This window comes from Uranotaenia lowii, chromosome 1 (assembly GCF_029784155.1).
Source record: "Uranotaenia lowii strain MFRU-FL chromosome 1, ASM2978415v1, whole genome shotgun sequence".
In the NCBI taxonomy this organism is placed as follows: domain Eukaryota; kingdom Metazoa; phylum Arthropoda; class Insecta; order Diptera; family Culicidae; genus Uranotaenia; species Uranotaenia lowii.
In genome coordinates this window covers 196,944,318-196,971,612 of record NC_073691.1, presented here as the reverse complement: position 1 = coordinate 196,971,612, position 27,295 = coordinate 196,944,318, and the positions used below count along the sequence as shown (strand labels likewise).

The following is a 27,295-nucleotide window of genomic DNA, read 5'->3' as shown; positions in this document are numbered from 1 at the left end:
TTAGGTCGGCTCTGAATCAGGCTTTCTTTCAAACTCTTTGCAACAGAACAACATTCAAGAGTTTTGAAACAAAATCAGTTCATTTTCATCCATTCTTTGCGTTTATTTTCGTTTTGTAACTGAATTTTGTTTTTTTCTTGATAGAAATTTAATCCATTAGTGTCATTCCCCCTCGGTGTAACTTAGAAATACTATTTTACTTATCACATTTGGAACATAGGTATCAATGATAAATTCCTTGAAATTCATATTGCGCACAATACACTTCAACTTCGACAGCGCACTGCACTGCAACGTTCATGCGATCTGTCAAATCAGTGAAAAATGTGTCATTTTACTACACGCTAACCGCGTTTTGCTATACTTGGTATGCATAACTGCACGAATCTTTTGATGGAACCAGCTATAGCTTTCTGCTCATTTAAATGCATTCATTAAACTTTATCGCTCGAAAGTTTAACCATTTTTAGAAATTAGAACCACTCTTAATGTGGAGTTTAAAAAAATAGAAACTAACATGCTTATATTGTGCCGGATTGGAATTGTTCCATTTAATTTGAAAGCGATAAGTACTACGTGCTCGTCTTTTTTCCAGTTTGTTTTACTCTAGTGGTAAACTATTAGCGTTTTCGTTTTTTCCACTGCCTGCCACATTGGCAAGCCTTTACTTCAAACAAAATCGTCACCCGGGACGATGCATATAATTTATATGCATCGTCTCGGGTGACAATTTTGTTTGTTTATGAAGTTTGCCACTGCTAGTGTGCCAGTGAAAAAAAGGAAAATGCTATATGTTGAATTGAGATGAAGGTGAGGATCTTGATATGTGTCCTAGAGACTTTCGTTTGTTTTAAATATATTTATCATTGGTATTTACATCTACATTGGGTAGTAAAATTTGTTTTTAGTATATCAATGTTTAAAAATAAACGCCGCGCTATTTTTGTGCCAAAGAATACTGATTAGCGGTCTTTTTGATCATACTGAATGCTTCATGCCCGAAGATGTCGCGCAGTGCCCGTAATGCGAAAGCGCATATTCATAAAAATTGTTACTTGTATTTTTACCTTGAATTCTTCCCCATTGTGAATGTTTTTGACTTTATTAAGGTTGTTGCTGAGCTAATTATGTTGGTTTTCGAGTGCCACACCAGATGTGTCTCCTCCGATGATGTCAGTTGCGATGCCTTACGGCTCAGATCTTTGTCGGTGCTGACGTTGACAAGAAGTACTCCTACGAACCTATCCGAGACCGTGATCCTCGAAGAAGCCCTGCGGTGTTTCGTCCTAGAAATGTTGCAAATGACAGGAGAGAAAAAAAACGAAATGGAACCACCAACAATGGCAGCGTGTCCGGAAATTGGAGCTTTGAGTTACACTGTTTTACCAAAAAATTTGTCGCATGGTGTAATGTGTTTGTAAAGGAGCAAAATTATCAAAATCGTTTAGGAAATGTTAGGACAATTTAAATAAAATGGCTTCAAGATTGTCGATTAATAATAGTCTAGAGGCGATCTCGCAGCAGGCGTTAGGGCAGCAGGCTGTTTTTAATGTTTGTATCAAGGTGAACCATGTAAGGTGGCCCAAAATTGTCAAAAAGGCGGAGCGTAGTTGTGGTATAATCTGTGACGTCAATCCCAAAAGTTCCCAATGATTTCTTTGCATCAGTTGAACGATGCCTATCGCTTTGTTTGGAAAATAAATTGAACGGTTCCTATTCAGTTTTCGATTATGACTGAGCGTGTGATTTGACAGTTTGGACCACCTTGCTTAATTCGCCTTGGTTTGTATCAGTTTTGTAGAACCATTGCATAAACTCATTATTAGTGCAAACATTTCACAATTCAATTCACATGGACAGTTTTCAACTATGTAGTAAATTTTCAATCAAAAACAAGGACTGTTAAAAAAACACTTTGAGGTTATTTCATCATAAGATGGTTCATGAAAAAAAAAACGACGACAAGAAACACACATTTACATACCTTGTTTTTGAGGTTGTGAGGTAAGAATTGAGCTAAGGATTGAAATTGTCTTCACTGGAATATCACTAGAAAAGTGTAAATTGAGGAGATTTTGACGACTAAGGAAATTAAATCGGGTCAATCATGCGGGAAAGGTCGAGTATCCCACCAATAATGCTATCAGGGACAGGTGAGTTCGGATTTTTATTGATTCAGAGAATGTGTATGCAGAACAAATTGGCACCTTCACAAACACAGACAGGGTAGTCTCAGTTGAAGAAAATCACAAGCTAATCAATTTAATGTTAATGTCAATCATTTCGAGGTTAGTATCACTACATGGAACTAAATACATACTCAAAACTAAATATTCTAAATAATGTCTAACACATGAGCTGAACAAGAGACAATCCTTCGGATGTTATGCTAAATTGGATTACAATTAACCTTAATCTGATATCCTAATTTTTCTTCTAAGCGATTTAGCTATAATTATCTATTTCGCGTTTCACAAGAATAAAAAAACTGGATGTATTTTTAGAGATATTAAAATTTAGCCTATAGCATTGTGTATAAATTTTCAAACAATCTGTGCAAATCGATCGTCAATGGAACTGTTTCGGATAAATTGGTCAGAACTCAGAATCGAAACAGGTTGTGCATTAGACTGAGATGATTTGGGATGTTTTAAGAATTCAGCAACCCTGAGGTTTAAAAAATCACGTTCTGATTCAAAACTCATCCATGATTTTTTGCAAAATTTTAAAGTTACGTTTACAAGAGTAAATTTTAACCTTAAGGTTCGTATGAGAAAGTGTTGAGTTTATGATAAATTATAGTAACCTATGAATCCGTTGTCTAATAAATTCTACTCTAAAGGCAGAAACACAATATAGCGTCGAACGTCGCGTCGCGTCAGCTGTCAACGCCGTCGTCGAGTACTAAAACGCTGACGCGACGCAACCGAAGATTTTTGCATCACAATGCAGCGTCGAAAGACATAGCAACCGAAAGTTTGTTTTGGTTTGCTGCTTTCGCCCCACTTTCTGATTTGTTGTCGCGAAACAATCCCAATTCAATTTCAACAAAGTTTTCGCTGGTTGAAGGACGGCTGCTGCCCCACGGAAGGGAGGCCTTGTGAAATTTATTCAAAATAAGAGATACAGCAGGTAAGGTATTTCAAATAGTGCTGAAATACAGATTTGTTTTTTAAATTACAAATATATGGTTTCTTCTAGGTTACCATAAAATCGTCCGTCGAATTCAAGCATCTTATGTAGCCGATCAGTTGCGGGAAGGATCTGAATCGATCAAAAGATAGAGCTGTTGCACGAACCGAATAATTTAAGCCAGCCTTGTGTTTAGGTGAGTTAGTGAGGATCAAAACCAACCAACCTCAACGGAAGAGTATGTTTATGAGGCTCCCCAACTCCTCAATTGCACGGTGTTAATTTTACACGAAAAAAGTGGAAGATTGAGAAAAAATGTATAAAAATATGTTGATTAGATTAGTAATAAATGTAACTATTTCATTGAGTGTTTTTAGAAAAACTATCAATCCGAAAATCCATTTGTATACATTTACAACTCCACAACATTATGATTTTTCATCGATGGAAATCTCCGAAAAAAAAAAATTGATTTTCTCAACGTGTCAAAGCACAATGAAATGTTCATTCTTAATGATAAAATTCGAAAATTTGTTAAATCGATTAGAAAATATGTGTGATTATAAGAGATTCGAGTTTATTAGTTTCAAACTTTGTATAAAACACAAAGTCGGAATATTTATAACGCTGCTGATTTTAAATTTTTTCAAAAACAGAGCGTCGACGTTGTAGAACGCTGCTGTTTAGAACAAGTTTTGCATTTTAGTACAATGCCTTCATTGACGCGACGCACCATTGTGGTGGCTCAAACGGAAAATGGTATCCCCAAAATGAAATGTCAACGCGACGCGACGTCCGACGCTGTATTGTGTTTCTGCCTTAAGTTTTTACTTCAACCAAACTAGACGTGTTTCTTTTCCACGCCACTTTACAAGTGGTTATGAGCCCAGAATAGTTTGGTCAAAGAAGTTCAAGAAAAGTGAAGTTTTCCCAAGATGGTTCTTCCCAGAGGTGATGGTCCCCGAAACGAAGGAAGCGGCAGTGGCTCAAGCAGCAGCAGAAGCGCTACTGGCGGTGTCCAATCCGGTCAAAGTGACGGCGGAGGGCAACCAGCGGCTGGTGCGCGTTCTCATGGAAGCTCAGTGAGCCTGCCGGCTATCGAGAAGCTGAAGGGACAGATCGACTACTCTTCTTGGTTTTTTTTTCGATGAAGATGATTCTTATCCGAGATGGATCGTGGCGTGCCGTCAAATCGAGAGATGGCAATGATGTGGATCAGGATATGGACGAGCGAGCGTTAGCTGACATTTGCCTGAGCATCGAGAAGAGCAACTTTAGTCTGGTGAGGAACGCGGAAACAACACAAGCGGCCTGGCACAAGCTGGATAAGGCATTCCAGGACGATGGGTTGAACCGACGGTGCGGTTTGCTGGACAAACTGACGTCGGTCAAACTGGAAGATTTTGAGAACGTGAAGGATTACATCGACGAGTTGGTTACGACAACCGACATGCCTGCGTGAAACAGGTTTCGAGGTTAACAATCAGTGGCTGGCAATCTTTGCTGCTGAAAAGGTCTTCCGGCTTTCTATGCCCCGATGATAATGGGCATTCAAGCGTCGGGAATGGAGCTGACGTCCGATGGCCATCAAAACGAAGATCTTCAAGGACGATGGGAGTAGCGAGATCCTCGACGGCCACGAGGGAAACCAAGACAGGGCAAACGACCCAGGAGGGAATCTGGTGGCAGATTTTAAGAAGGAATCATATGTTAAGGAGGAGTGTTGAGATTATGATAAATTATAGTAACCTATGAATCCGTTGTCAAGATAAACAAACCCGTATCCATGTAATATGTTTTTCTGTCGGGTATAAAAACCTGCTCGGCAGCTAATAAATTTTACTCTAAGTTTTTACTTCAACCAAACTACACGTGTTTCTTTTCCACGCCACTTTACAGGTGAAAGTTTAAAATTTTGTTTGCAAAACGAACATGATATTTGTTTTAATTCTGTAACCGAGTCATCGTGCCAATTTATTAAATTCTTCAAAGAAAATTTTTTTGCTGAACAACTTTGTCGAAGACCGTAACTAAGAATGACGGGCAACAAACACAAGCTTGGAACAGCTTTTATAGTGATGGGGAAGATGAAGAAGTGCGTGATCAGGTGGTGGCCGATCGACCCACGACTGTGCCGATTGAGGATCATGGGCCGGTTCTTCAACATCAGCATCATCAACGTGCACAGCCCTCACACCTACCGGTGACGATAAAAACTAATTCTACGCGTAGCTGGAGCGTGAATACGACCGCTGTCCAAAACATGATATCAAGATCGTCATCGGGGGTTTTAACGTTCAGCTCGGCAGGAGGAGGGAATTCAAACGCGCACCAGCTGACCAACGAAAACAGCCTATGACTTATAGATTTCGCTGCCTCCAAACGAATGCTGTACGTTGTACCTTTTTTCCTACGCACCATCTATTAATCGACATCAAAGCCGCAAACGACACAGTCTACCGTGACGAGCTATGGAAACTCATGGACAAGAACGGCTTTTCCGGAAGCTGACCAGACTGATCAAGACGATTTCGGGTGAATTGTCGAGTTCATTAGAATCACGAAGGGGGCTTCGACAAGGCGATGATTCTATCCTGCATGATATTCAACATGGCGCGAGGAGGTGTTATTCTACAGGCGGTGGGCAAAATGCGAATCACAATTCTCAACAGATCCAGTCAACTTATCGGTTTTGCCGATGACACTGATATAGTCGGCAGATCATTGCAGGCGGTGGAGGAGATCTACCGCAAACTGAAACGCGAAGCAGGAAGGATTGGGTTAATGATTAATACGTCTGAGACGATTATTATCCTGGCCTGCGGATCCGAAACAATGACACCAGCCGTGAGATCCGGCGGCGAATGATCAGCGGAAGTCGTGCCTACTACGGACTCCACAAGCAACTGCGGTCGAGAAGGCTTAGCCGTCGCACGAAGAATAACCTGCACATGACGCTCATTAGGCCGGTTGTTCTCTACGGGCACGAGACATGGATATTGCTCGAGGATGACCTGCGTGAGGTGTATTCGAGCGACGAGTGTTGAGAACTATCTTAACGTGCTGGAGAACGGAGTGTGGAGACGAGGGGTGATTCACAAACTCGCGCGTCTCTACGGCGAGCCCTGTATCCAGAATTTTGGTGAAGGCAGGGTACGCTTGACCGGACGACTGTCCTTGTAACGGGCCGTAGTAGGTAATGTGGTAATATCCGCAGTATTTCCAAATCATAATAAGAACATGTATCATGTCAGCCTTACTGAGAATGGATCACTGTGTACTGAAGTGAAAATTTTCGGTAAAATGGAAATTCCACCCATAAGGACTACAGAATAACTTATAGTACTTACTTATATACATCATGAGTTACCAATGGAGACTTTTCTTTGGGAAGTTGTAAAAATGGAGTTTTCTTGGGACCAAAAACAAGAAAACTGGTTCTCTTAGCCATCTGGTATCTGAGTTTGGAAGACGTCGTTTTGAGTAAGCTGCGAATTTAATTATTTTGTAAGGCGGTTTTTATACTGTCTTCAGAAGCTTTCATCCGTTTAATCTACGACGATCTCGTTCCGGCAGCCAACCCCAGTCCGGGAAGTTCTCTGGCGGTAGCTTGTGTGCAGGTGTAAGGACGATTTTACCGGTAAGTTGCATTTCAGTTACCTTTGTGAAGTTCTTTTAAGGCATTGTGTCTGGTCTTTTTATGATACGGAAAACTACGGCTATTACCACGGCGACTAAGTTCGTGTACCTACACAAACTTCCCTCATTTCGCCACCCAATTTTGTTAAGTCTTCTTTGGAAGACCACCACTAGGAAAAAAGTCCGGGTTTAAGCGACTTCAGCACATCAACTTTTTTTTAGTTGTTGGCGCTTGAGTGCTGTTAAGTTGAACTACGCAATTTTGCTAAGAAATATTTACTTTCCTTTAGCACAAAGTGAGATTCGGTCCAGATTCAAATCAGTGGCTGTTGGTTTCTTAGAGTTACAAGCAGGGGCGCCCGGTGGTTAGACCAAACGGAGCGTGATCTGGCGAATGTGAGATGTCCGAGATATTAAAGAACGGTTGCCATAGACCGAGTGAATTTTAGGAATTTTTTTTTTGGCTTAATTATAGGCACTTTAACACTTTCATGTCATTCGTGTCTTTATTTAGGAATTATGTTCATCAAGTTATGTTGTGAGACGGAATACTATGAAAATAAAAATAAATAAAATAACGTACACGTCGCATGCCGTAGTTGCGTAGGTTTTTTTTTGTATTTATTCAATGCTTGAGACAAGTCATGCAGCCTTGCCCTGAAGTGCTCTGAGGACAATTTCAAGTGCCGGTCAATATTTATATTTCGGCGGCATGCTTTTAATCACGCAACCTTCAATTTTCGACTGAGCAGAAACCAGTAAATTTTAAGCTTTATAAAGCGAAGCTTATTGCCTTCATAATTTGAACATCGATTAACTGCACACTTCACCTTTTTAATTTTCACAATAAACGGTACTCACCGTGCCACAACACAACTTCCGTTACCGTTACTGTGGTGCACGCTGTTCAAAGATATAAATGTCGTCGTTTGTTTACATTCAAACGAGTTGTTTACTTGTGGGGGTAGCCTACCTTGTTTTTTTACCGAGGATTCCCTATAAAGGGAATCTTTCGAATGAGTTTTGTAGAATTAATCAACATACAGAAGAACAACCCATCGAAAAGTCACCATTCGAAAAGTGTTTTTAGAACTGCGCTTAAGAATCAAAATCAGGGACCAACCACCACTTTTTACGACTAACGAGCGGCCACTCTAGCAGTGAAGTCAAACTATTCATAATAACTAGGTATAAATAGTCTACACCAACACCACCAAAATATTTACCTAGCATCCCTTTCAGGTTAACTTATCCTAAAATTTGCAATACACATGCTACAATATTTTACGGTAACAAAAAAGTTTATTTATATTTATAAGCACGAAAATAAAACTTTAAATGTTAACAATTCATAAGTGATTCTTAAATCTATTCCTAAAAACCTAATTATATTTGTTCCCTGATTTTCGATGGCTTTCGTTTTCTTCTAGCTCCTGGACTGAAGTTTGATGTTGTAATACAGCTGCCAGCTTTTGTTAGCGATAGCGATCTAGTACTAAATATGTGTTTTAGGTAACAACTTTTTTTTTATCTAGCAGCTGGTAATGTGTAACAGATTTTAGGATTTTTAACCTTCTTTTTTATCCTTATATTCAATCATACTAAACAGATATGCAAGATGATAGTCGTATTCCTGAAATGGTATGAAATGATTCCAATTTGCGAACGAAGGTGCCGGTCATTCTCAAGCCTCAAAAATCATGTTACCATTTAAGAGAGGCAGACTTCAAACATCTTCCTGGATAAGAATATGAGGCAGCAACCGGAAGAAGAAAGGTGGCAGACATTTTAGAGCATTTAGAACTATCAAAGTTGCCAAAAAAAATGTAGTTTGTCAAGCTATCTGTACCTTCAAAAAGAAAGAAACTTAGATTTTTTTAATAACCAAATAATCGTTTTGCACGCAACTTAGTTTGACCACTTTTCGATCCGAACGTCCTTTAAAGGTACACCCACCACTGATCACACTGACATGACACCTAGAACAAAAATTCGATCATTTTTTGGCTATTTTTTTGTCAAATTTTGCAGGTTCGCAATGCCGACGGCAGGTGGCGAACCTGGAAAATTTGACGAAATATTTCCTGTAGGAAAAATGTACCTATTCATCCCGAATTTATCGTAGAAATTGCCTGTTTCTTTTTAAAGTTGGGTGGCACTTTCTAACTGGGATAGCATTTCTTCACATCGATCGATATCGACTCTGGAACCGATATTGCGTACTGTTGGAAAAATTATCCAAAAACGAAATCGAGTGTCTAGTCAGTATGGTCAGTGGGTACACCATCAAATGTGTTCGAATACCGTTTGGCGCAAAGAACGCTCCGGTCTTTTTTTAAAGACTAATAACATCACTAAACGTAGATATTAAGTCATCTAAACATACAGCGTGGTTCATGGAAATCGTAACTTAATAATATTGCCTAGAATTAATTTAATAAATGGTTGAATTTTTATGATCGAGTTTCATCTGAAATGCATACCAGCAGCACTTATTGCACTGTTACTAATCTGGAAGAATCATTACATATCATTTTTTGTTTGTTTAAAATACGATGCTAAACTTAAACGTAAGATTTAAAACAAATCCCATAACTGGTTATTTATATCTGTCAAAATAAATTTAAAAAGAATTAAAATTATAAATCCGCGAGCGTCCTTTTCCGCAAATTTAGCCGAAGTTGGAGAGGCGTTCTCCGTAAAATGCTCACACACAGATATCATCAAATCAGTCCAATTTCTCGCAGTGCGCCATCTACCGTCTCATCCTGTGTGGTGGGAACAACATACAATAACAACGGGTGCAGTGTAACCAAACTGTCAACTCGCTTAAACAATAAAGGTGTGAATATTGTACATTCGTTGTCTGCTTTGCTTTGCTAGTGTGAGTGTATTTGTGCTCAAAAGTAAACCAACCACAATAGAAAAAAGATACCTAAAGTCACAAATCAGACTACAACACCGAATATGATATATTTACATAGGTGAAAAATGCGTTTGCTTTGCCTTCAATATGAACTATTTACAAATAAAAAACAATAAACGTATTCATGTTTACAACTAATAATAAGTGTGTTTAATTGAACCATAAAGCTATTCAAGTGTCGATAAAATGACATGCTGTATGTGTTTGTGTCAGCGCCGGATGGTTATTTATTTCTTAAACTCGATCGAGGAAGAAAGAGTGAACCGGTTTTGTTTTCGTTGATCCACAATGGCCTGATGATGATTGTGAACGGGAGAAAACAGAACGAAAATCAATAGAAATGATCAAAGAGAAGGTTGGTTCTGCCGAGCAATTTCAAAACTTTATTAAACAAACAAGCTATAATTTGGTGTGAAGTTCTTTTTTTTGTATCTCTCTAGATGAAGTATAATATTTTAAACTATTTCAAATGCCTTTGCATGCATTTGGATTCTTAACATTATTACAATAGAAACTAAGTACGGACTCCGAACTTTAGAACTAGTTTACGTACTATTTATGACTTCGAATGATTCAATAGGCACAAAACATTATATATTCATACTCGATCAGACAATTCCTAAGTCCCTCTCGATAAATACTCTGCCGCTTTGTAATAACTTGATTGTATAATCCATCGATAAAATGAGTTTTTGTTTTGTTGGATCGGGATTTACGTTATCAATCTATCTAGTTGTTACCTTCCACGTTATTCACCGGGCTTTACTTACATCACTCTAAACTGCCTCTCGTTGTGTTAGTTGTAATGATTATTCGGTCACAGAGAGTTTCTCACATCTTTCCCCTTCTCGCTCATTTCCACAACCACATTTCTCACCGTCATTCACTCTCTATCTGACTCTACCAATGCTTCTGCCGAACAACGAGAGCAAATCCGTACTCGCGATAGTAGTAGCTAGTGCATGTGAGTGTGTTAGTAAATCCAAAAATAATCTTCCTCATCTAGGACCTGAAATTTACACAAGAGTGCGTCGCGTCGGTGCGGATCGGTCGATTAAAAAGGTTATTTTTTTTTAAGTTTTTAATGTTTTACTTCCCCCTAGAGGTAAGGTCATGTGCTAAGGTACTTGCGTTGGATTGCACCGCATCGCCAAGCAGAGATTGCACCCGGATGGATGGATTTGCACTTTATCTTACAAAATGTTTCAATGTTGAAACGAACGCGCCATGCTTTTTTTGCGGAAAAAAAATGTTTTGTTCATCCTTTCATCAAATATAGTTAGACCAAGATTGCTCACTCTTACAATTTGCATACACGAGGTATGCTCCAGTTCAGATCCGTCTGGCGGGGACAGACAGTTCTACAGTTATCCGAGTTTTATAAACATGACACGCGAGGGCGCTTGAGTTGTCCAGATAATGAAAATGGAAAGTGAGCAATATTGGTCTGACTTTATTTGTGTATCCACAGATGGCTCAGTTTTTACAAAAGCGTTATTTTGTTATGAATCTATTTAAAAAGTGACCTTTTTATATTTTCATTCACAGGCTAAATTTAAAAAGGTTCAATTTATTCTGATCGCTATCAGTTCAAATTTTGATCAATTTTTCCATCTACTAGAAAAAATTGGAGTCCAATCTTTCAAGCTTTTAAACATATGGGAATTATGTTATCATGATTATTTTGGTGATAATTCTTGAAAAAAATATTGGGAATCGTCGTTATTAGTAGGTAAACGTAATCTTGGTATCCGAAAAGTGTCCAGAAACTAGAAACCGGAAGGTCGTCGAAGTTGAATTTCCACAGATAGAGTAGGAAAGTGGACCATTTCTATATTTTTTAAACTTAATTTTTTTTTCCACGTGGTATCTAAACGGCCCTGAATGTGTTCCGTAATATGTGCACGGCCCCAAAGAAAGTATAAAAAAAGATGAAAATTGCGGTGTACAATAGCACAAGGTGATATATTCCTGATAATGGCATTTGTCTGATGACGTCATTGCTATCCATCTAGTGAGCCTCGGTGTATACAGCATTATTTTACGCGCTCAACAGGTGGGTGGTGTACACGTTGCATGCCGTAGTTATGGAGCGGTACGGAGCGGCAGCCTTGAGCAGGCAGTGTAACCTACAAAAGCTCTGCAGTGTGCAGCGGCTGATGAACCTGCGAGTAATCAGCGCATACCGAACAGTGTCCTCGGTAGCTGCTGATGTTATGGCGGGGGTCATGCCCATCTCGGTCTTGCTAGAGGAAGATATCTTCTGCTACGAGCACAGGCACATGTCCGACGTGCGGAAACATGCCAGGGAGGCCTCGTTGTCCAACTGGCAGCACCAGTGGGACAGCCCGGAACGTGGCCGGTGGACCCATCGCTTGATCCCTAACATCGGATCCTGGATGGACCGGAGACATGGAGAGTTGGATTCCTGCATGACACAGTTCTTGACTGGTCACGGATGTTTCATGCAGTACCACCATCGGTTTGGACACGTGGCCTCGCCATCCTGTCCAACCTGCGGTGACACCAGAGCACGTAGTGTTCAACTGTCCGAGATTCGAAGGGGTAGGGGCTAACATGCTTGCCGCCTGCGGACCAGACACGACAGTCGACAACATCGTGCGGAGGATGTGTGAGGATGCCAATACTTGGCGCGTGGTCAGCGATGGGTTCACCCGGATCATGACTGCCCTGCAGAGGAGTTGGAAACAGCACCAGTCCGCGACCGGACTCCTTCGACTCCTTCGTCGGGGAGCATCTGAGTAGTGTGCGTCCGACCCTGGCACTAAAGCATACAAAGATAAGACTTCACCTTCTGCGTATGCCGAGCTGTTAGGTACGTCGCGAACGTGTGAAGGATACCTCCACCGCCGCGGAGTATCTGAGTAAATCGCGCTCCCTACGAGGGAAGCTGCGGGGATAAGACTTTACCTTCTTCGCAGTCGAACTCGTAGGGGGGAAGAGTATTTACGCCGCGAAATACTCTGGGGTAGGGTGACTTCACGTCGTCGGCGGGTGAGTCACCTGAGTCGGTGGTGTAGGATGAATTCTTCGCCGGGAATCATCCGAGTAGTTTTTCGTAAAAGCCCCGAACGTGTGCTGTGACAGGCTCGTGTCCAGGATAAGCTGCTCTCGATTCGGCACACTGACGGGCAAAGAGGAGAGGGCCTCGAGCCAAACCAAGCGGAGCCAAGATCTCGAGTCGTCAGAGGAGAGGTCCTTAGTCTTGAACCGTAGCAAGAGGCAGGGTATATATGCTGGAGTTTTGACTCGAACTGGAGTTAGCCGATGAGCGCTTAAGCGCGGACTTGGTCTCGCATCTCGGGTATAGCCTTCGATGCAGGTCCGGATGGGAATTATGGCCAGAGGCCTCAGGTGGACTTTATGGCTTAGGGGTACATAGTATCATGAGTCGTCCAATTGCACCCATGGACCCAGAGTTGCATACTGGGGGGACTCGGTCGCTCGCCGTGCCTTGGAATGCAATCCGTAGAAAGGATTTACCACCTGAGAGATCAACTGATAAAAAAAAGTTACGTACACACACATATAGAATCTCAGTGGAACTTCATGTGTCTTTGAAGAGATTGTTTTAGCATACATCTTTTGAAGTTATGATGGCTAGTATCTTACAAATGCTGAAACCACCAGATCACAGAAAGTTTACTATGGATGCCTTGACCGGGATTCGATCTCATGAACCTTGGTGTATAGATGACTTTACCTTTAAGCACTACGCCAAAGACGCTGGGTTGCGTAGTAAATGTTATTTGTATTCAATGCTTGAGACAATTTACTTCAGGAAAATGTAGTTCAATTATTCAACCATTTTCGGGAATAATGTATAAATCGCACACGGAATTTTCTGAAGTTTCGAACTCATCCGGAGCCGGTAAGTCAAGGCTGGGAACAGTTTCTGGTATCAGCCTTCGCTTTATAAACTCCGCAATAAAAAGAATGGCCGGCATGCAGTCTATATAATTTTGTGCACTGAAATGCTCTGAGCATGTGCTGGTCAGTATTTATATTTCGGCCGTACACTGTTAACCACGCAACCGTCAATTTTTGGTCACGCGGAAATCAGAGAAATTTAATCGTTTTTTATCAAAGCCTCCAGAATTTGAACATCGATTAACTGCACACCGTGCCACAGCACAACGTCCGTTATTATCGCACCAGCACTGAATTTTATTTTATTGTCGGAAGTCTGTGTCCACCATCGACGTTTCTTAAATGTTTATTTAAATTCTGAATATCGATACTGCGGTACATACTGTTCTTTATAGCAATGATATCACTTGTTTACATTCAAACGAGTTGTTTACTCGTAGGAGTAGCCTACCTTGTTTTGTTTATCGGGATGAAAATGAACTTGAAAGATTTTTTAAATAGAAAATTTTAAACAATTTTAAACAATTTTTAAATTAATTTTAAACCTACAACAACAGTGTTTTATATTAAACGATTTTCTCGAAATGAGATGATTTTCGAACATATCAAAAACAGGCATTCTCGCTTTTTTCCAAACTACTTTTGAATGGTCAATTGATTCGGACGTAGCTTCTTGACAGAAGCATGGACCAGAATGGCCACCTGGAGACTCTGCGTAAGTTCCGGAACAACCGTAGCAGAAAACAATATCCACAACAAATCTTTGAGCTTCCCGATTTCACTCAAATTATTTCAGAAAGGTCCACTTCTACCAGGTTGGATATTATCGACTTACAGTCTAAGTTGGTCAATTAATTCGATGTGAGCGATAAGTTTTGCCCGGTGGTTTTGAACTTTTTAACGTACACAACAAAAGTTTTAAAAAAAGAATCCAGTGTAGGTACAGCACCATTCATAATTGTATAGAAATTGGAAGCACGCGCACTGTCACTTCGACTTTGAGCTTCCATAACTTTTTACTCTGATGATATTTTTTGATCAAATTTTCTGCGTTAGATAGATCAACTATGACACTATTATATCACAAAATTTGAGCTTTCTGGAGTTTGTGTGGCCTGAGATACAGTTATTCTACAAAAATCGGACTTTTTGGACTTTTCTCATTCGAGCTGCAATACCTCAGAAACTAAGCTACATTTTTTGTTGAAATTTTGCAGAGTGATTGTTGAAATGTAAAGCAATTTTTTTTTGTTTCGATTATAGTCGTTTTACCATCTTAATGGCATTCGCGACCTTATCAACGTTACAGTTGGCGGATCGTTATTGAAAAACTTATCCGGTACAACTGTTTTCGATGTTTACTCTTGGGCTCGAACTCGCGGACATCGGCTCAGGAGACAACAGACTTGCCAACTGAGCTATATCACAAGCCCAAATGTAAAGCTATCATGTCTGAAGGTTTTTGAAAAGTTTTATCGATGGGATCAAAAGTTACGTGAGGTACAATATTTCAGGCATGAACCTAGAAATGCGATTTCTATAGAACTATGGACGATTGTTTCCATAGGAAAGTCCTATTTTATGTTTACAGGGCTAGAAGCGACCATGAGGCAAAAAAGTGTGGTAGGCCACGACCACACGACCAATCAGAAGCTACTAGAAGGTCGCAGCATGCTATCATCACGCTAGGAGTACTTGCTGGTATAAAGCATGGATCACTACAAATCTGGACGCATTAAAACGGGTCTATCTCGGAGCTATATAAACGAAATAAAAATGTTTTGTACTTGAAATGTAGGGTTTTTATTGCACTTTAAAGGAAAAATAATAAAAAAAATTATTCCGATGTTGTTTTGATGCATTTTCGAACTTTTGGTTGAGTATCACTCACTATAGTTTGAACACCCTATTCGCTGACCTCAGCGGCCATTTTGTTCCACAATCTCTTCATCTCTGTTGCTTCCCGAGTCGTCCTACCATTCTTCTTCATCTTCTGCTTGACAATTGCCCAAAATTTTTCGATAGAGCGGAATTGAGGGCAGTTGGGTGGGTTGATGTCCTTTTCGACAAAATACACCCGTTGGCCCAATACCACAGAAGAACCTCCTAGCTGTAGTGGCAGCTTGCCAAATCTGGCGAAAACTTAACTAGTCCTTTGTGAGATCTAATGTACGAAAAAGTTTTTCAGGCATTCCTCCTTGTAAATTTCGGAGTCCATGGTCTTGTTTTTCACAAAAACCGGAATTTTTCGTCCGCAGCTGCAAATACCTTGCCAGATCAAACACTTTCTTGCAAACTTATCAGCAAAAACGAATTTGAAGTTGCCGGGGACATCACCATGACCAGTGCAGTGCACCACTGCAGTGGCTTTACATAATTTTTGGCCAGAAAGCTGCCCAAAATCCATCTTCACGTACGTTTCGTCATCCATGAGGATGCATCCGTCGAACTTCGTTGGAATCTTCTTGTATAACTTGCGGGCACGTCCTTTGGCTACTAAATTCTGCTTCAATGTCCGGTTTGGTTGCTTACTGGTCCGATAGGATCGTATTCCTTCGCGTAGACGAATTCTGCTGACGGTGCACCGGTCGGCGTTGAATTTCTTGGCAATGTCATAGTCCGACTACCCTGTGTTTTCCTTGATCGTTCTCAACACCTTCAAATGCAGTTTCTGATTCTTAGGTCCACTATAACGCTTGGTATGTGTAATGTACTATATGGTAACTCTAGCATCTATGCTACTGTGCTCTCAAACCTGATGAGCTTTCGAGTAGTTAAATAAACGAAGGCTCTGTCGCTGATCGTGAGATCAGTTTGATCTGAGGTCTAGAGTAAACTAGATGTGTTGTTTTATTGCTTTGAAAGGACTCTACAGTGGCGACGAGAAAAAGTTAAATCAATTTTTAACTATTGGAAGTGCAACTAAGGTTGTTGAGTCGAATTCGGTTGTTGAGTGAAATCACTAAATGTGGATGTGCTCATGTGCGGTTTAAGAAACTATACAACAGGCTGAAGCAATTATACCTACCTAAAGCGCGCCAAAGGGCAGTTGTATGCTGAACCAAAATCGTGGGAAGCTGTATGCAAAGGCATGATTTTAAGTGGATTATTTTAGAAAAGATACAAAAAGAAAAAAAAACGTATCGTTTTATATCTTATCTAACAATTTTTTTTCTATTCTTATTGTAGGAAACATTGTTCGGTAAGGAATTAAGAACAAAGCTTATCAAGTCTTTTGTGTTAACCCATCCACGTTTTTTTTGATACATCAGTCGGCACACTGATTGCTGGCTACTATCAGCACACGGGTACTATCAGCACGCGGCTACTGTCAGCACACGACAACTATCAGCACGCTTATCACTGGCTACTAGCGCTGGTAGTTTGATCTATTGCGACATTGCATGCTAGTGCGACACATTTGTGGACTCTGTTGCGCCTAATTTTTTCATGCGTTAAGTATCTACGCACAGGTGATAAAATCAAGTGTTCCGCGGCATACTATTTCGAAGGTTGTTTTAAATTATGGCAAGTAACATAGTGGGTTCAATTGAACCATACGTACCCGGAACATCATTCAGCAATTATGTTGAAAGATTGGGTTTCATATTTCAATATAATCAGATTCCAACTGATTCAAAAAAAGCGTTATTCATCACTTTATCGGGGCCGGCAGTTTTTGAGGAGCTAAAGCTTCTATACCCGGCTAGTGATCTCTCTGGAATACCTTTTGATGACATCATAAAAAAATTAAAGAGTCGTTTTGATAAAAGCGATTCTGATTTAATTCAGAGGTACAAGTTTTATAACAGAATACAACAGCAAGATGAGTCTGCGGAAAACTTTGTGCTAGCTGTGAAGCTTCAGGCAGAGTATTGTGCTTTTGGCGAGTTCAAAGACACGGCCATAAGGGACAAACTGTTAATGGGTGTTTTTGACAAAAGTTTACAGCAAAAAATGTTAGCAGAGGAAAATTTGACTTTAGCTAGTGCTGAACGCATGATTATCAATTGGGAATTGGCAGGAACTAGGGCACAAATGATCTCAGGTAGTGGGGTACAAGGAGTTGGCTCAGTGAAGACGCGGTTAGGTCGCAAGGATCAATCTAGCAATTTTGACTACGGTAATAACGTTACTAGAAATAGAAGCAGGAGCCGATCGAATAATCGGTTTTCAAGGGCTGATTTTTTCCGCAATGCTAACAGAGATTTCGATATGAGAAGACCTAGAGAATCAAGAAACAACAGTGCTTCACGAAACGCCAACCAATTTTACAATTCGCGTAATTTCAACGGAAATCAACCAGTAGTTTGTTACTATTGTAACAAGGTTGGGCATATTGTAAAAAAATGTTTTAAATGGATAAATGATAATCGCAAACCAACGGTGAAGTTTGCTGATATTGAGCAGCCTAAGGATCAAATTAGCACAAGCCAGAACTTACGTTTAGAGGAATTATTCCAACGGTTCAATACCCAGACTGACGAATCATCGGATGACGACTCAGGTGATTTTTTTTGTATGATGGTTTTTAATAATTCTTCTTCCAGTGCACCATGTGTCACAGGAGTTTTTGTAGAGGGAGTGTATCTTAAAATGGAAATTGACTGTGGGGCCTCTGTTTCAATTATTGGAAAACGTTTATTTTTTGAATATTTTAAATTACCGGTGAAATATTGTGAAAAGAAATTGGTAGTGGTTAATGGATCGAACTTAAATATTTACGGGAAAACGATGGTTAATGTTTGCTGGAATGGAATGAAAAAAACATTGGAGTTAATTATTCTAGATAGTGATAACGAATTTCTGCCATTACTTGGACGTAATTGGCTCGACCAATTTAAACCTACTTGGAGAGATGTGTTCACTGGGTTTTCAAGGGTTAACAATGTTTCACATATTGATGGGAAAAATGTTGTAGAACAACTTAAACTTAAATATTCAAAGGTATTTGAAAGAAATTTTTCAAAACCTATTTTTGGCTATGAAGCAGACTTAAAATTGAAAGAAGATGTTCCTATTTTCAAACGAGCCTATGACGTACCGTACAGATTACGGGAAAAAGTGGAACAACATTTGAATATGTTGGAAAAGGAAAATGTTATTACCCCAGTTGAGACCAGTGAATGGGCTTCGCCAGTAGTTGTGGTCATGAAAAAAAAATAACGAAATACGACTAGTAATAGACTGTAAGGTTTCAATAAATAAGTTGATAGTTCCTCATACCTACCCTCTTCCAATTGCACAGGATTTGTTTGCGAAGTTGTCAGGCTGTAAAATTTTTTGTGCACTTGATTTGGAAGGAGCTTATACACAGCTTTCTCTGTCTGAACGATCCAGGAAATTCATGGTCATAAATACAATTCGTGGACTTTTTCAGTATAACAGACTTCCACAAGGAACTTCTTCTAGTGCGGGCATATTTCAGTCTGTTATGGAGAAGGTTCTTACAGGACTAAATTTTGTTTTTGTTTATTTAGATGATGTTTTGATTGCTGGTAAGGATTTAGGAGATTGCAAGGAAAGACTATGTGAAGTATTGAAACGATTACAAGAGGCAAACATAAGAGTTAATATAAATAAATGCAAATTCTTCGTTAAACAATTACAGTATTTAGGACATATTATATCTGAGGAAGGGTTGCGACCTTGTCCTGACAAGATAGCCACCATAAACGAAGCAAAAACACCAACAAATATCAGTGAATTAAAAGCTTATTTAGGATTACTGAATTTTTATGGAAAATTTTTACCCAATTTATCATCGAAACTTTTTTGTTTGTATCAACTTTTAAAAAAAGATACTAAATTTCAATGGGACACTAAATGTGAGGAAGTTTTTCAAGCCAGTAAATCAGCTTTATTATCAGCAAACATTTTAGAGTTTTACGATCCTAGCAAACCTATAGTTGTATCAACTGATGCTTCTAGTTATGGTCTAGGAGGAGTTATTTCTCATCAAATCAACGGTACAGAGAAACCCATAAGTTTTACTTCTTTTTCACTAAATTCAGCACAACGAAATTACCCAATTTTGCATTTGGAAGCTTTGGCAGTTGTATGTACGGTGAAGAAGTTTCACAAATATCTTTTTGGGCAAAAATTCATTTTATATACCGATCATAAACCGCTAGTGGGAATTTTTGGCAAGAATGGGAAACATTCTATTTATGTTACAAGGTTACAAAGGTACATTCTGGAATTATCAATTTATGATTTTGATATTGTTTACAGACCGTCAACAAATATGGGAAACGCTGATTTTTGTTCAAGATTCCCTTTAACACAAAAAGTGCCTGTAAAGTACGATGAAGAATTTGTAAAAAATGTAAATTTAAGTCAGCACCTCCCAATAGATCATTCTCTAGTTGCTAAAGAAACGTCTAAAGATAGTTTTCTACTGAAAATTATTTCCTATCACCAAAATGGTTGGCCTGAAAGAGTGGACAAGGACTTTAGAAATGTATTTGCAAACCGTCAAGATCTTGAATTTTTCGACGGGTGTTTAATTTTTAGAGATCGAGTAATTATACCCAGTTCTATGAAAAAAGACGTTTTAAAACTGTTGCATGGCAGTCATTTTGGTGTGGTCAAAATGAAACAATTAGCAAGAAGATCTGTTTACTGGTATGGCATAAATGATGATATTGAATCTTTTGTCAAAAGGTGTGAACCTTGTATACGCATGTCAGTGATTCCCAAATCTAAAATCCAAACTGAATGGATACCTTCTGACAAACCTTTTGAGAGGATACATGCAGATTTTTTCCATTTTGGACAAAAAACATTTTTGTTGATTGTGGATAGTTTTTCTAAATGGATCGAGGTTGATTGGATGAGAAACGGAACTGAGGCAGATAAGGTTATTGAAAAGTTTGTAAACCTGTTTACACGTTTTGGTTTACCACAAGTGGTAGTTACTGACGGAGGGCCTCCTTTTAATTCATCTAAATTCAAATTCTTCTTAGAAAGAAATGGCATAAGATTTATGAAAAGTCCACCTTATAATCCATCAAGCAATGGACAAGCGGAGAGGTTAGTTAGAGTAGTAAAGGAGGTTTTCAAGAAATTTTTGTTCGATGTTGACGTAAGAAATTTAAAAACTGAGGATCAATTGAATTTGTTTTTATCATACTACAGAAACAGCTGCTTAACAAAAGATGGAAAGTTTCCATCAGAAAAACTATTTATGTTTACACCTAGAACCCTTTTAGACTTAGTAAATCCAAAGAAGTTAAAAAAACCAAAGATTGAGGACTCTACTAGTAAAGATAATATTTTTCGTGAAGTTTTGATAAGTAATAAACCCTCTAGTGACCCTATATTGAAACTTAAAACAGGAGATTTAATATGGTACAAAAACCATAACCCACAAGATTGCTCACGTTGGATAAAGGCAACCTTCATCAAGCAATGTTCTCCTACTGTTTTCCAGGTGGCAATTGGAAACGTCGTTGCGAGGGCCCATCGAGGGCAATTGAAGGTCCAGGGTCGTACTGAGAGAGGGATAAACATGGCAGTATCGTGCAGAAAGGATGTTAAAAGGAAAAGGACAGAATCTACAAGTGATGAGGAGTTTTTGGGATTCGACGATGGAGGAATTCAAGAAACTCAAAGGAGTTCAAGTCAGCCTGCGTTTGCAAATTGTCCTAGGCGATCTGAAAGATTAAAGTTAAAAAAAAGATGTGTTTGAAAATGAAAAAGTTTTTAATTATAAGAAAAACGCGAAGCATGATAAATTGAATTGAGTTTAGTTGATTTCGAATACAACAAAAGAAATAATTTGAATTATTATGGCATCGGATTTTAGATTAAAATAAGTGTTTCAATGGAAACAGTTCGAAAATATTTAAAAGAAATGGTAGATATATTTAAAACATATGTTGATCAAACTATAAGATAAATTCGAAATATTGTATACTGAAACTAAAGGGGAAAGAACTTGTAATGTACTATATGGTAACTCTAGCATCTATGCTACTGTGCTCTCAAACCTGATGAGCTTTCGAGTAGTTAAATAAACGAAGGCTCTGTCGCTGATCGTGAGATCAGTTTGATCTGAGGTCTAGAGTAAACTAGATGTGTTGTTTTATTGCTTTGAAAGGACTCTACAGTATGAACCTGCCGATCTATTGTACGCATCCCACGGAAACGTTTGAGAACGCTACACACGGTTGATTTGATAATTTTTAACGATTTCGCGATTTTTGAACCCGACCACGTCGGGTTTTTGACGTGGGTGTTCAAAATTTTTTTTCATCTCGCGGCTTCCATCACGTGAAACTTTTTTGAAACAAAACGAATCGTAATGAAATTTTCAGCACTGGTAGAAGAAACATTCCTCTACAAAGTGCTGCCAAAACATTCCAGATCCGACAACTAGGAGCACTATGGTAAAATAAATAGTGCGTCCAGATTTGTAGTGATCCATGCTTTAGTTTGAACATCGATTAACTGCACACTTCACCATTTTATTTTTCTCAATAAACGGTTTCCACCGTGCCACTACACAACTTTCGTGAAATATCAATACTGCGGTGCACGCTGTTCGAAGATAGCAATGACGTCACTTGTTTACATTCAAACGAGTTGTTTATTCGTCGTGGGAGTAAGTAGCCTACCTTGTTGTACGATTTTCGAACATGTCAAAAACAGGTCCTAGACATCCATTCCCGCTTTTTTCCAAACCACCTTTGGGTAGTCAATTGATTCGAACGTAGCTTCTCGGAAGAAGCATGGACCGGAATGGCCACTCTGCGTAAATTCCGGAAAACCCGTAGCAGATAAAAACATCCGAAACAAATCTTGAAGTTTCCCAATTTCACTCAAATCACCTCAGATCGGTCTACCTTTACCAGGTTGGATATTATCGATTTACAGTCTAAGTTGGCCATTTGATTCGACATGAGCGATAATTTTTTTTCCCAGTGGTTTTGAACACAACAATCGTTTAAAAAATAAATACAGTTTGTTTCCATTCGCACTTCTAATTTTCATTTCAATTTTGGTTCTCTTCCTATTCCGGCCAAAAATTTCTGTTTAAAAGTTCCCATTCCAGTGGAAGCGCTTTTTCTAGATTGAGAGTAGTGATGTTAAATTTTTTTCCTGATTTTGAAAAGATCAATTCTAAATCCATCTGTGTCCTAAATGCCTTAATTTCATTTTTTTCGGTATCAGTTGTTGTTGAAGCAATGGGAACAATATTTACAATAAATCATTTTAAGAACGATATTGGACCAATCGAACCCGAAAAGCTTTCATATTTTACAGCTTGTGGAATCGGTATCCTAACATATCGGTATCGATTTTTCAAAAGAGCATATGTGCCAAATGTGAACAAATCGAGTTAACTGCTCGGTGAAAAAGCAGGCGTTAGCCTTATGAAAAGTGCGTTGAATTAAAGATTGGTTCGTCGAGCTAATGGGAAACTATTTTTTTAATTGGTTTTTTTTATCTGACTGAACCATTAATAATGAGCATCAAAAATAAATTTTCATCGTCGTCCCTCTTTGTCGAAAGCAAGCAATGTAGTATTTCCTTTACTTATGTTTAAAATTTGATAAATGATATTAGACTTTATATTTTTTATGACAAGTCAATTTGTATGAATTATATTCAAATCACACAAGAAAAAGGCCACACAAGACAAAAAAATTATTGAATTTTAAATCGCCAGAAATCCCGTTTCCTATTACTTTTACCTATGTCGAAAAGCGTCACTTTAATATACATCTGTTCATATTTTTCTAATAATTTTGTTGACGATAATTTTTTAGAAATATGTGATTATCTGAAAAATTACACATATTTGTCTGTCAGTAATATTCATAACTATTTTTTGAGTTCTCATTTAAAGAGGCGCGTTCGCCCTTTAGTAAAATCGATACCGATATTATCTAAAATGGAATTTTATATCAATCAAAAAAGCTCAACAAAATGCGATAGATTTTTGTTATCAAAGTGTCATAAGCTTCGAACTTTTCAACTAACTCTAGGAGTCCACTTCTCGCTGTGTTATGGGAAAGCACAATTTTTACATTTACAATTCCGATTGATAAGAAATAACTCAACCCAAAGAGGTGTGAACGTGGTAATTTGGTTGCAGGATGAGGTTTAGCCCCCGGATCATTTGATGACAAGTTGGGAGCAAACGTGAAACGTGGCGTAGTGGCGGGAAAAAAAAGAAAACAAACGAAATTGGTTGATTTTTTTTATCATTAAGAATTGCAAATATAAATATAAGTTAAAAATCGAGCATTCACTTCATGTAGCAACTAAGAAAGGTGTTATCAACCAAAGCAACTAAAAAAAAAATAATCCAACTAAAACCCAGCAGTTATTATCAGTTGAGATTTTCATTCAAATCCTTAGCAAATTTGTTCAGTAAATCAAGCAAAATTAAAAAAAAGGTTGCATAAACAATCACGTTAAGTTCCGCATTTTGAGTGTGTATTCGTGTCATTAGGAAGTGTTGCCAGCATTGTTTGTTGTTGTATATCACATGTGCGGGGAAATGTGGTGGTTGGTTTATGTTTAAGTTTTTTTTAAGGAACAACAACGAGAACACGAGGTGAGCCGTTCGATTGTTTGTTGAATTTATCATCATGTTGGAAGTGAAAGAGAGAGAGAGAGGGAGAAAAAGAGTTTGTTGGTTGTGAATGTAAAAACATCACACGACATGTAAATAAGAGAAAAAAAGATAGCGGTCATTTCAAACTACTGGTAACAATTCTTTACTTTAGATAATGTGTAATTAAATGGTAAAAGTTGATGAAACGTTTAAAGTTTAAACAAGCTGCATGGAAACTTAAACGAAAGCCAAGCGTACGTTGTTTTGGGCAGTTCTGTGGAACCTATTTGTCAAATAGAGAAATAGTGCAAAGTGACAAATCACTTTGCACAACTCTAATTATCTAACTTCAACCCTATCAAACTCCACTTGTGGAAAATTCTGTTAAAAACTACCGGTTACTGCCATCGAATTTATCATTCCGTAGCGAAAATATCATACCATAGAATTTCTGTGAACAAAAATACCTAGCAAAGACCTAATTATACCTTGGGGAAATTTAATTTTTTTTTGTAAAAATCACAACAATATTTTACTTTAGAATGTATCTGAAAAGGACTTGCGTTTTATTGTTCCACATCTTTCAGTTTTCAAAGTTCCAAAATAAAAATTAAAATTACAGCGAAGAGTGACTCTACTAGCGGGTGAAAAGCGTGAATCCTTTATGAGTTTGAACTAATCAAATTCGAATGTAAATTCTGAGAAGCAAAATATATGAATAATATTATCGTTTTTGCATGAAACTTCGAATTGCTGATGATCCCAACCCAGATGAACCGATACCACTTTTTGGTTACACGAAACAGTTCGGATGTTTCTTATAATCTAGTTTCTCCTACTGCTATATTTTCTTACGTTTTTCCCTCAACCATCCCAAAAAAATAGCACCAAAACAAGTTTTCTACTTAAGAAACGAAACTAAACAACAGAGAGAACTCCCCCAAACTACATTCCCAATGAACACAAGTAACATCCTGACAAATTTTTTAAACAGTTCTACCACATCCGTGAGCCGTTTGTTTTTTTTTCAAGTATACCATGTTGATTTTGGCACAGTCGTAAACACACAATTCATGCGAATCGAACATATTCCGAAAGGTTTTGTTCTTTCCTCTAATCATTCATTTGAAGATGCAAAAACTTGTACGTTCACTTCAGTGAGAAAGAGTGACTGGGGATGCAACTTTTTAAGGGATGCTTTAATTAGGATAGTCTACAGAAAAGTTAGTTGTTACATTTTTCTAGAGTTAACGAAGTCGTAAGTACTACAAATTAAATTAATCTACCTAGTATGATAAATTGTGCCTCCTTTAGTACGATTTGTATAAATCAAAATAAAATGTTTTGCTCACTTTTTTTTTATAAATTAATTTAAAAGAAATAAATATAATTTGGTTTCGGGCAAGACTGAACGGACAAAAGCTTTAGCGCCTGGGACTGATTCAAAACGAATACAAACAGAAAATAACACAAACTTTAACAGAAACGAGTTTAGCCATAAATAAAAATAAGTAAGTTATTGAGCTCTGGAAGGAGCGGACGGACAAAACAGGGTAAAATTCGAACATTCACAAGTAGTTGAAACACATTCAAGAAATCCGACTTAAAATAGTGATGCTACGGTCTGTGTAAGTGTGATCGTATGTATATAGCTATTTTTTTGCTTTCAATCATATCCAAAGCTGAGCTGCAATTGTTTCAGCAGAATTAAGGCAAGGCATTATAATGTTCGTGTTTATGCTAGTTTGTGTGAATCCTAATATGTGTTTTTGTTGTTCATGTTTCGTCGGGACTATTATTAGGATAGCATTAACAGCAGATAGAGGTTTGTTTTTCGTTTTAGTTTGAATAATAAAAATAGAGTCGTGTAGCAGAGCAGGTGGAGGGAAGTCAAATATCGTAAGAATCATCTGGACTACTGACCTCTTGGAGCACGTCCTGCGCAGCGATCGCCTTGAGGACGTTCTTTTTGGACGTTTCTTGAATCTCACCGCCGACCAGCAGCTCGTCCAGGATGAAGTAGGCCTTCTCGAAGTTGAAAATGATATCCAGTTCACAGACCTGATGGAAGAATATTTTTGATAAAAAATCTGTAAAACAGTACTGGGAACTTCGTTCATTTTTAAGATATTGGTACAAATATATGCAATTTTAATGCTGTGAGGTTTTTTTTTTGCAGAATTATTGAAAATGATCAGGTTCTTTAAAAAACTAAAAGTGATAAATTTACAATTGCAATAAATTTGACAAATCTGACGCTTGAATAAAACTCGAAATACTTACACTTCCGAAGTATTTATCAAGCAGCTCTACATATCGGTGGATGATCTCCAACGTGAGCAATTCGTTATCATTCTGCTCGATTGCACAGCAAAAGTATAAACTGGCATATCTGAAAGATAAAAACAGCAAACAATGAAAAACCTCTGCTTGCTCCGGGGATTAATCGGGGACCTCACCTTTTGTAAACGATCTTGCAATCTTTCCACTCAAGGAAGGAGCACATCTTTGGCTTCCGGGAAAGAATCGTTGTGATCAGCTCCCGAGTGATCTTTTTCTTTACCTTATCCGGGTGGGCCACGTACCACTTCTGGAGCCGTAGCTTGCCCTGGCGACTGAACAGGAGCATGAACTGCATCTGGACGAGAAGACAAGAAAAGTTATTTTTCAAAACATTTTCTTTGGTCACGTTCAAAATGGCCTTTGAAAAAGACTATGAAGACACAAGTTTTTCTCAAATTTCGAATATCAGCACCTTTCGGTGACGTCATCGATTTCCATGTTCAATTGCCAGTTTGCACTTTATTGGACCTATCACCAATTATGAATCACTGAAATACTTACCATTATCTACTGAATTCACAGCTTAAAAGTCACTATTACCTACAATTTCAGCAATAAATTTAACTTTAAAGTAATGAAAAACTCTGAAACTCCGAGCGATTGTCTTTTTCGCTTACTTTTTCTGTTCTTGTTTCGTCGTGTCAGAAGTCAGAAGCGCCAGCAAAACGAACAAAAATAAATGGGTGGGCGTAACACAGTGTTTCAAAATGAAACGTAATTGGCAAAAAATATTAACTTATTTTTTAACGTGAAATTGTGCAAAATAAATGTAAAATCTTGAAGAAAATATTCTT

At 38.3% G+C, this 27,295-nt stretch overlaps 1 protein-coding gene across 5 annotated transcripts; it reads right to left on the bottom strand.

Annotated features, from left to right (window-relative positions):
• Positions 1 to 61: 61 nt before the first annotated feature.
• LOC129742502 (AP-1 complex subunit sigma-2) lies at positions 62 to 27,138 on the bottom strand. 5 transcript variants are annotated; one of them, XM_055734405.1, is made up of 5 exons: positions 27,003 to 27,138; positions 26,618 to 26,796; positions 26,442 to 26,550; positions 26,082 to 26,219; positions 62 to 1,286 (listed from the first exon to the last, which is right to left on the bottom strand). In XM_055734405.1, exons 1-5 carry the CDS (start codon positions 27,003 to 27,005, stop codon positions 1,242 to 1,244), a joined length of 474 nt encoding a protein of 157 aa, XP_055590380.1. In that variant the 5' UTR covers positions 27,006 to 27,138; the 3' UTR covers positions 62 to 1,241. The 5 variants fall into 5 exon arrangements, with proteins under 5 accessions (XP_055590380.1, XP_055590385.1, XP_055590402.1 ...); XM_055734410.1 differs by lacking the exon at positions 62 to 1,286 and adding an exon at positions 4,796 to 9,539; XM_055734427.1 differs by lacking the exon at positions 62 to 1,286 and adding an exon at positions 9,553 to 21,246.
• Positions 27,139 to 27,295: the final 157 nt, after the last annotated feature.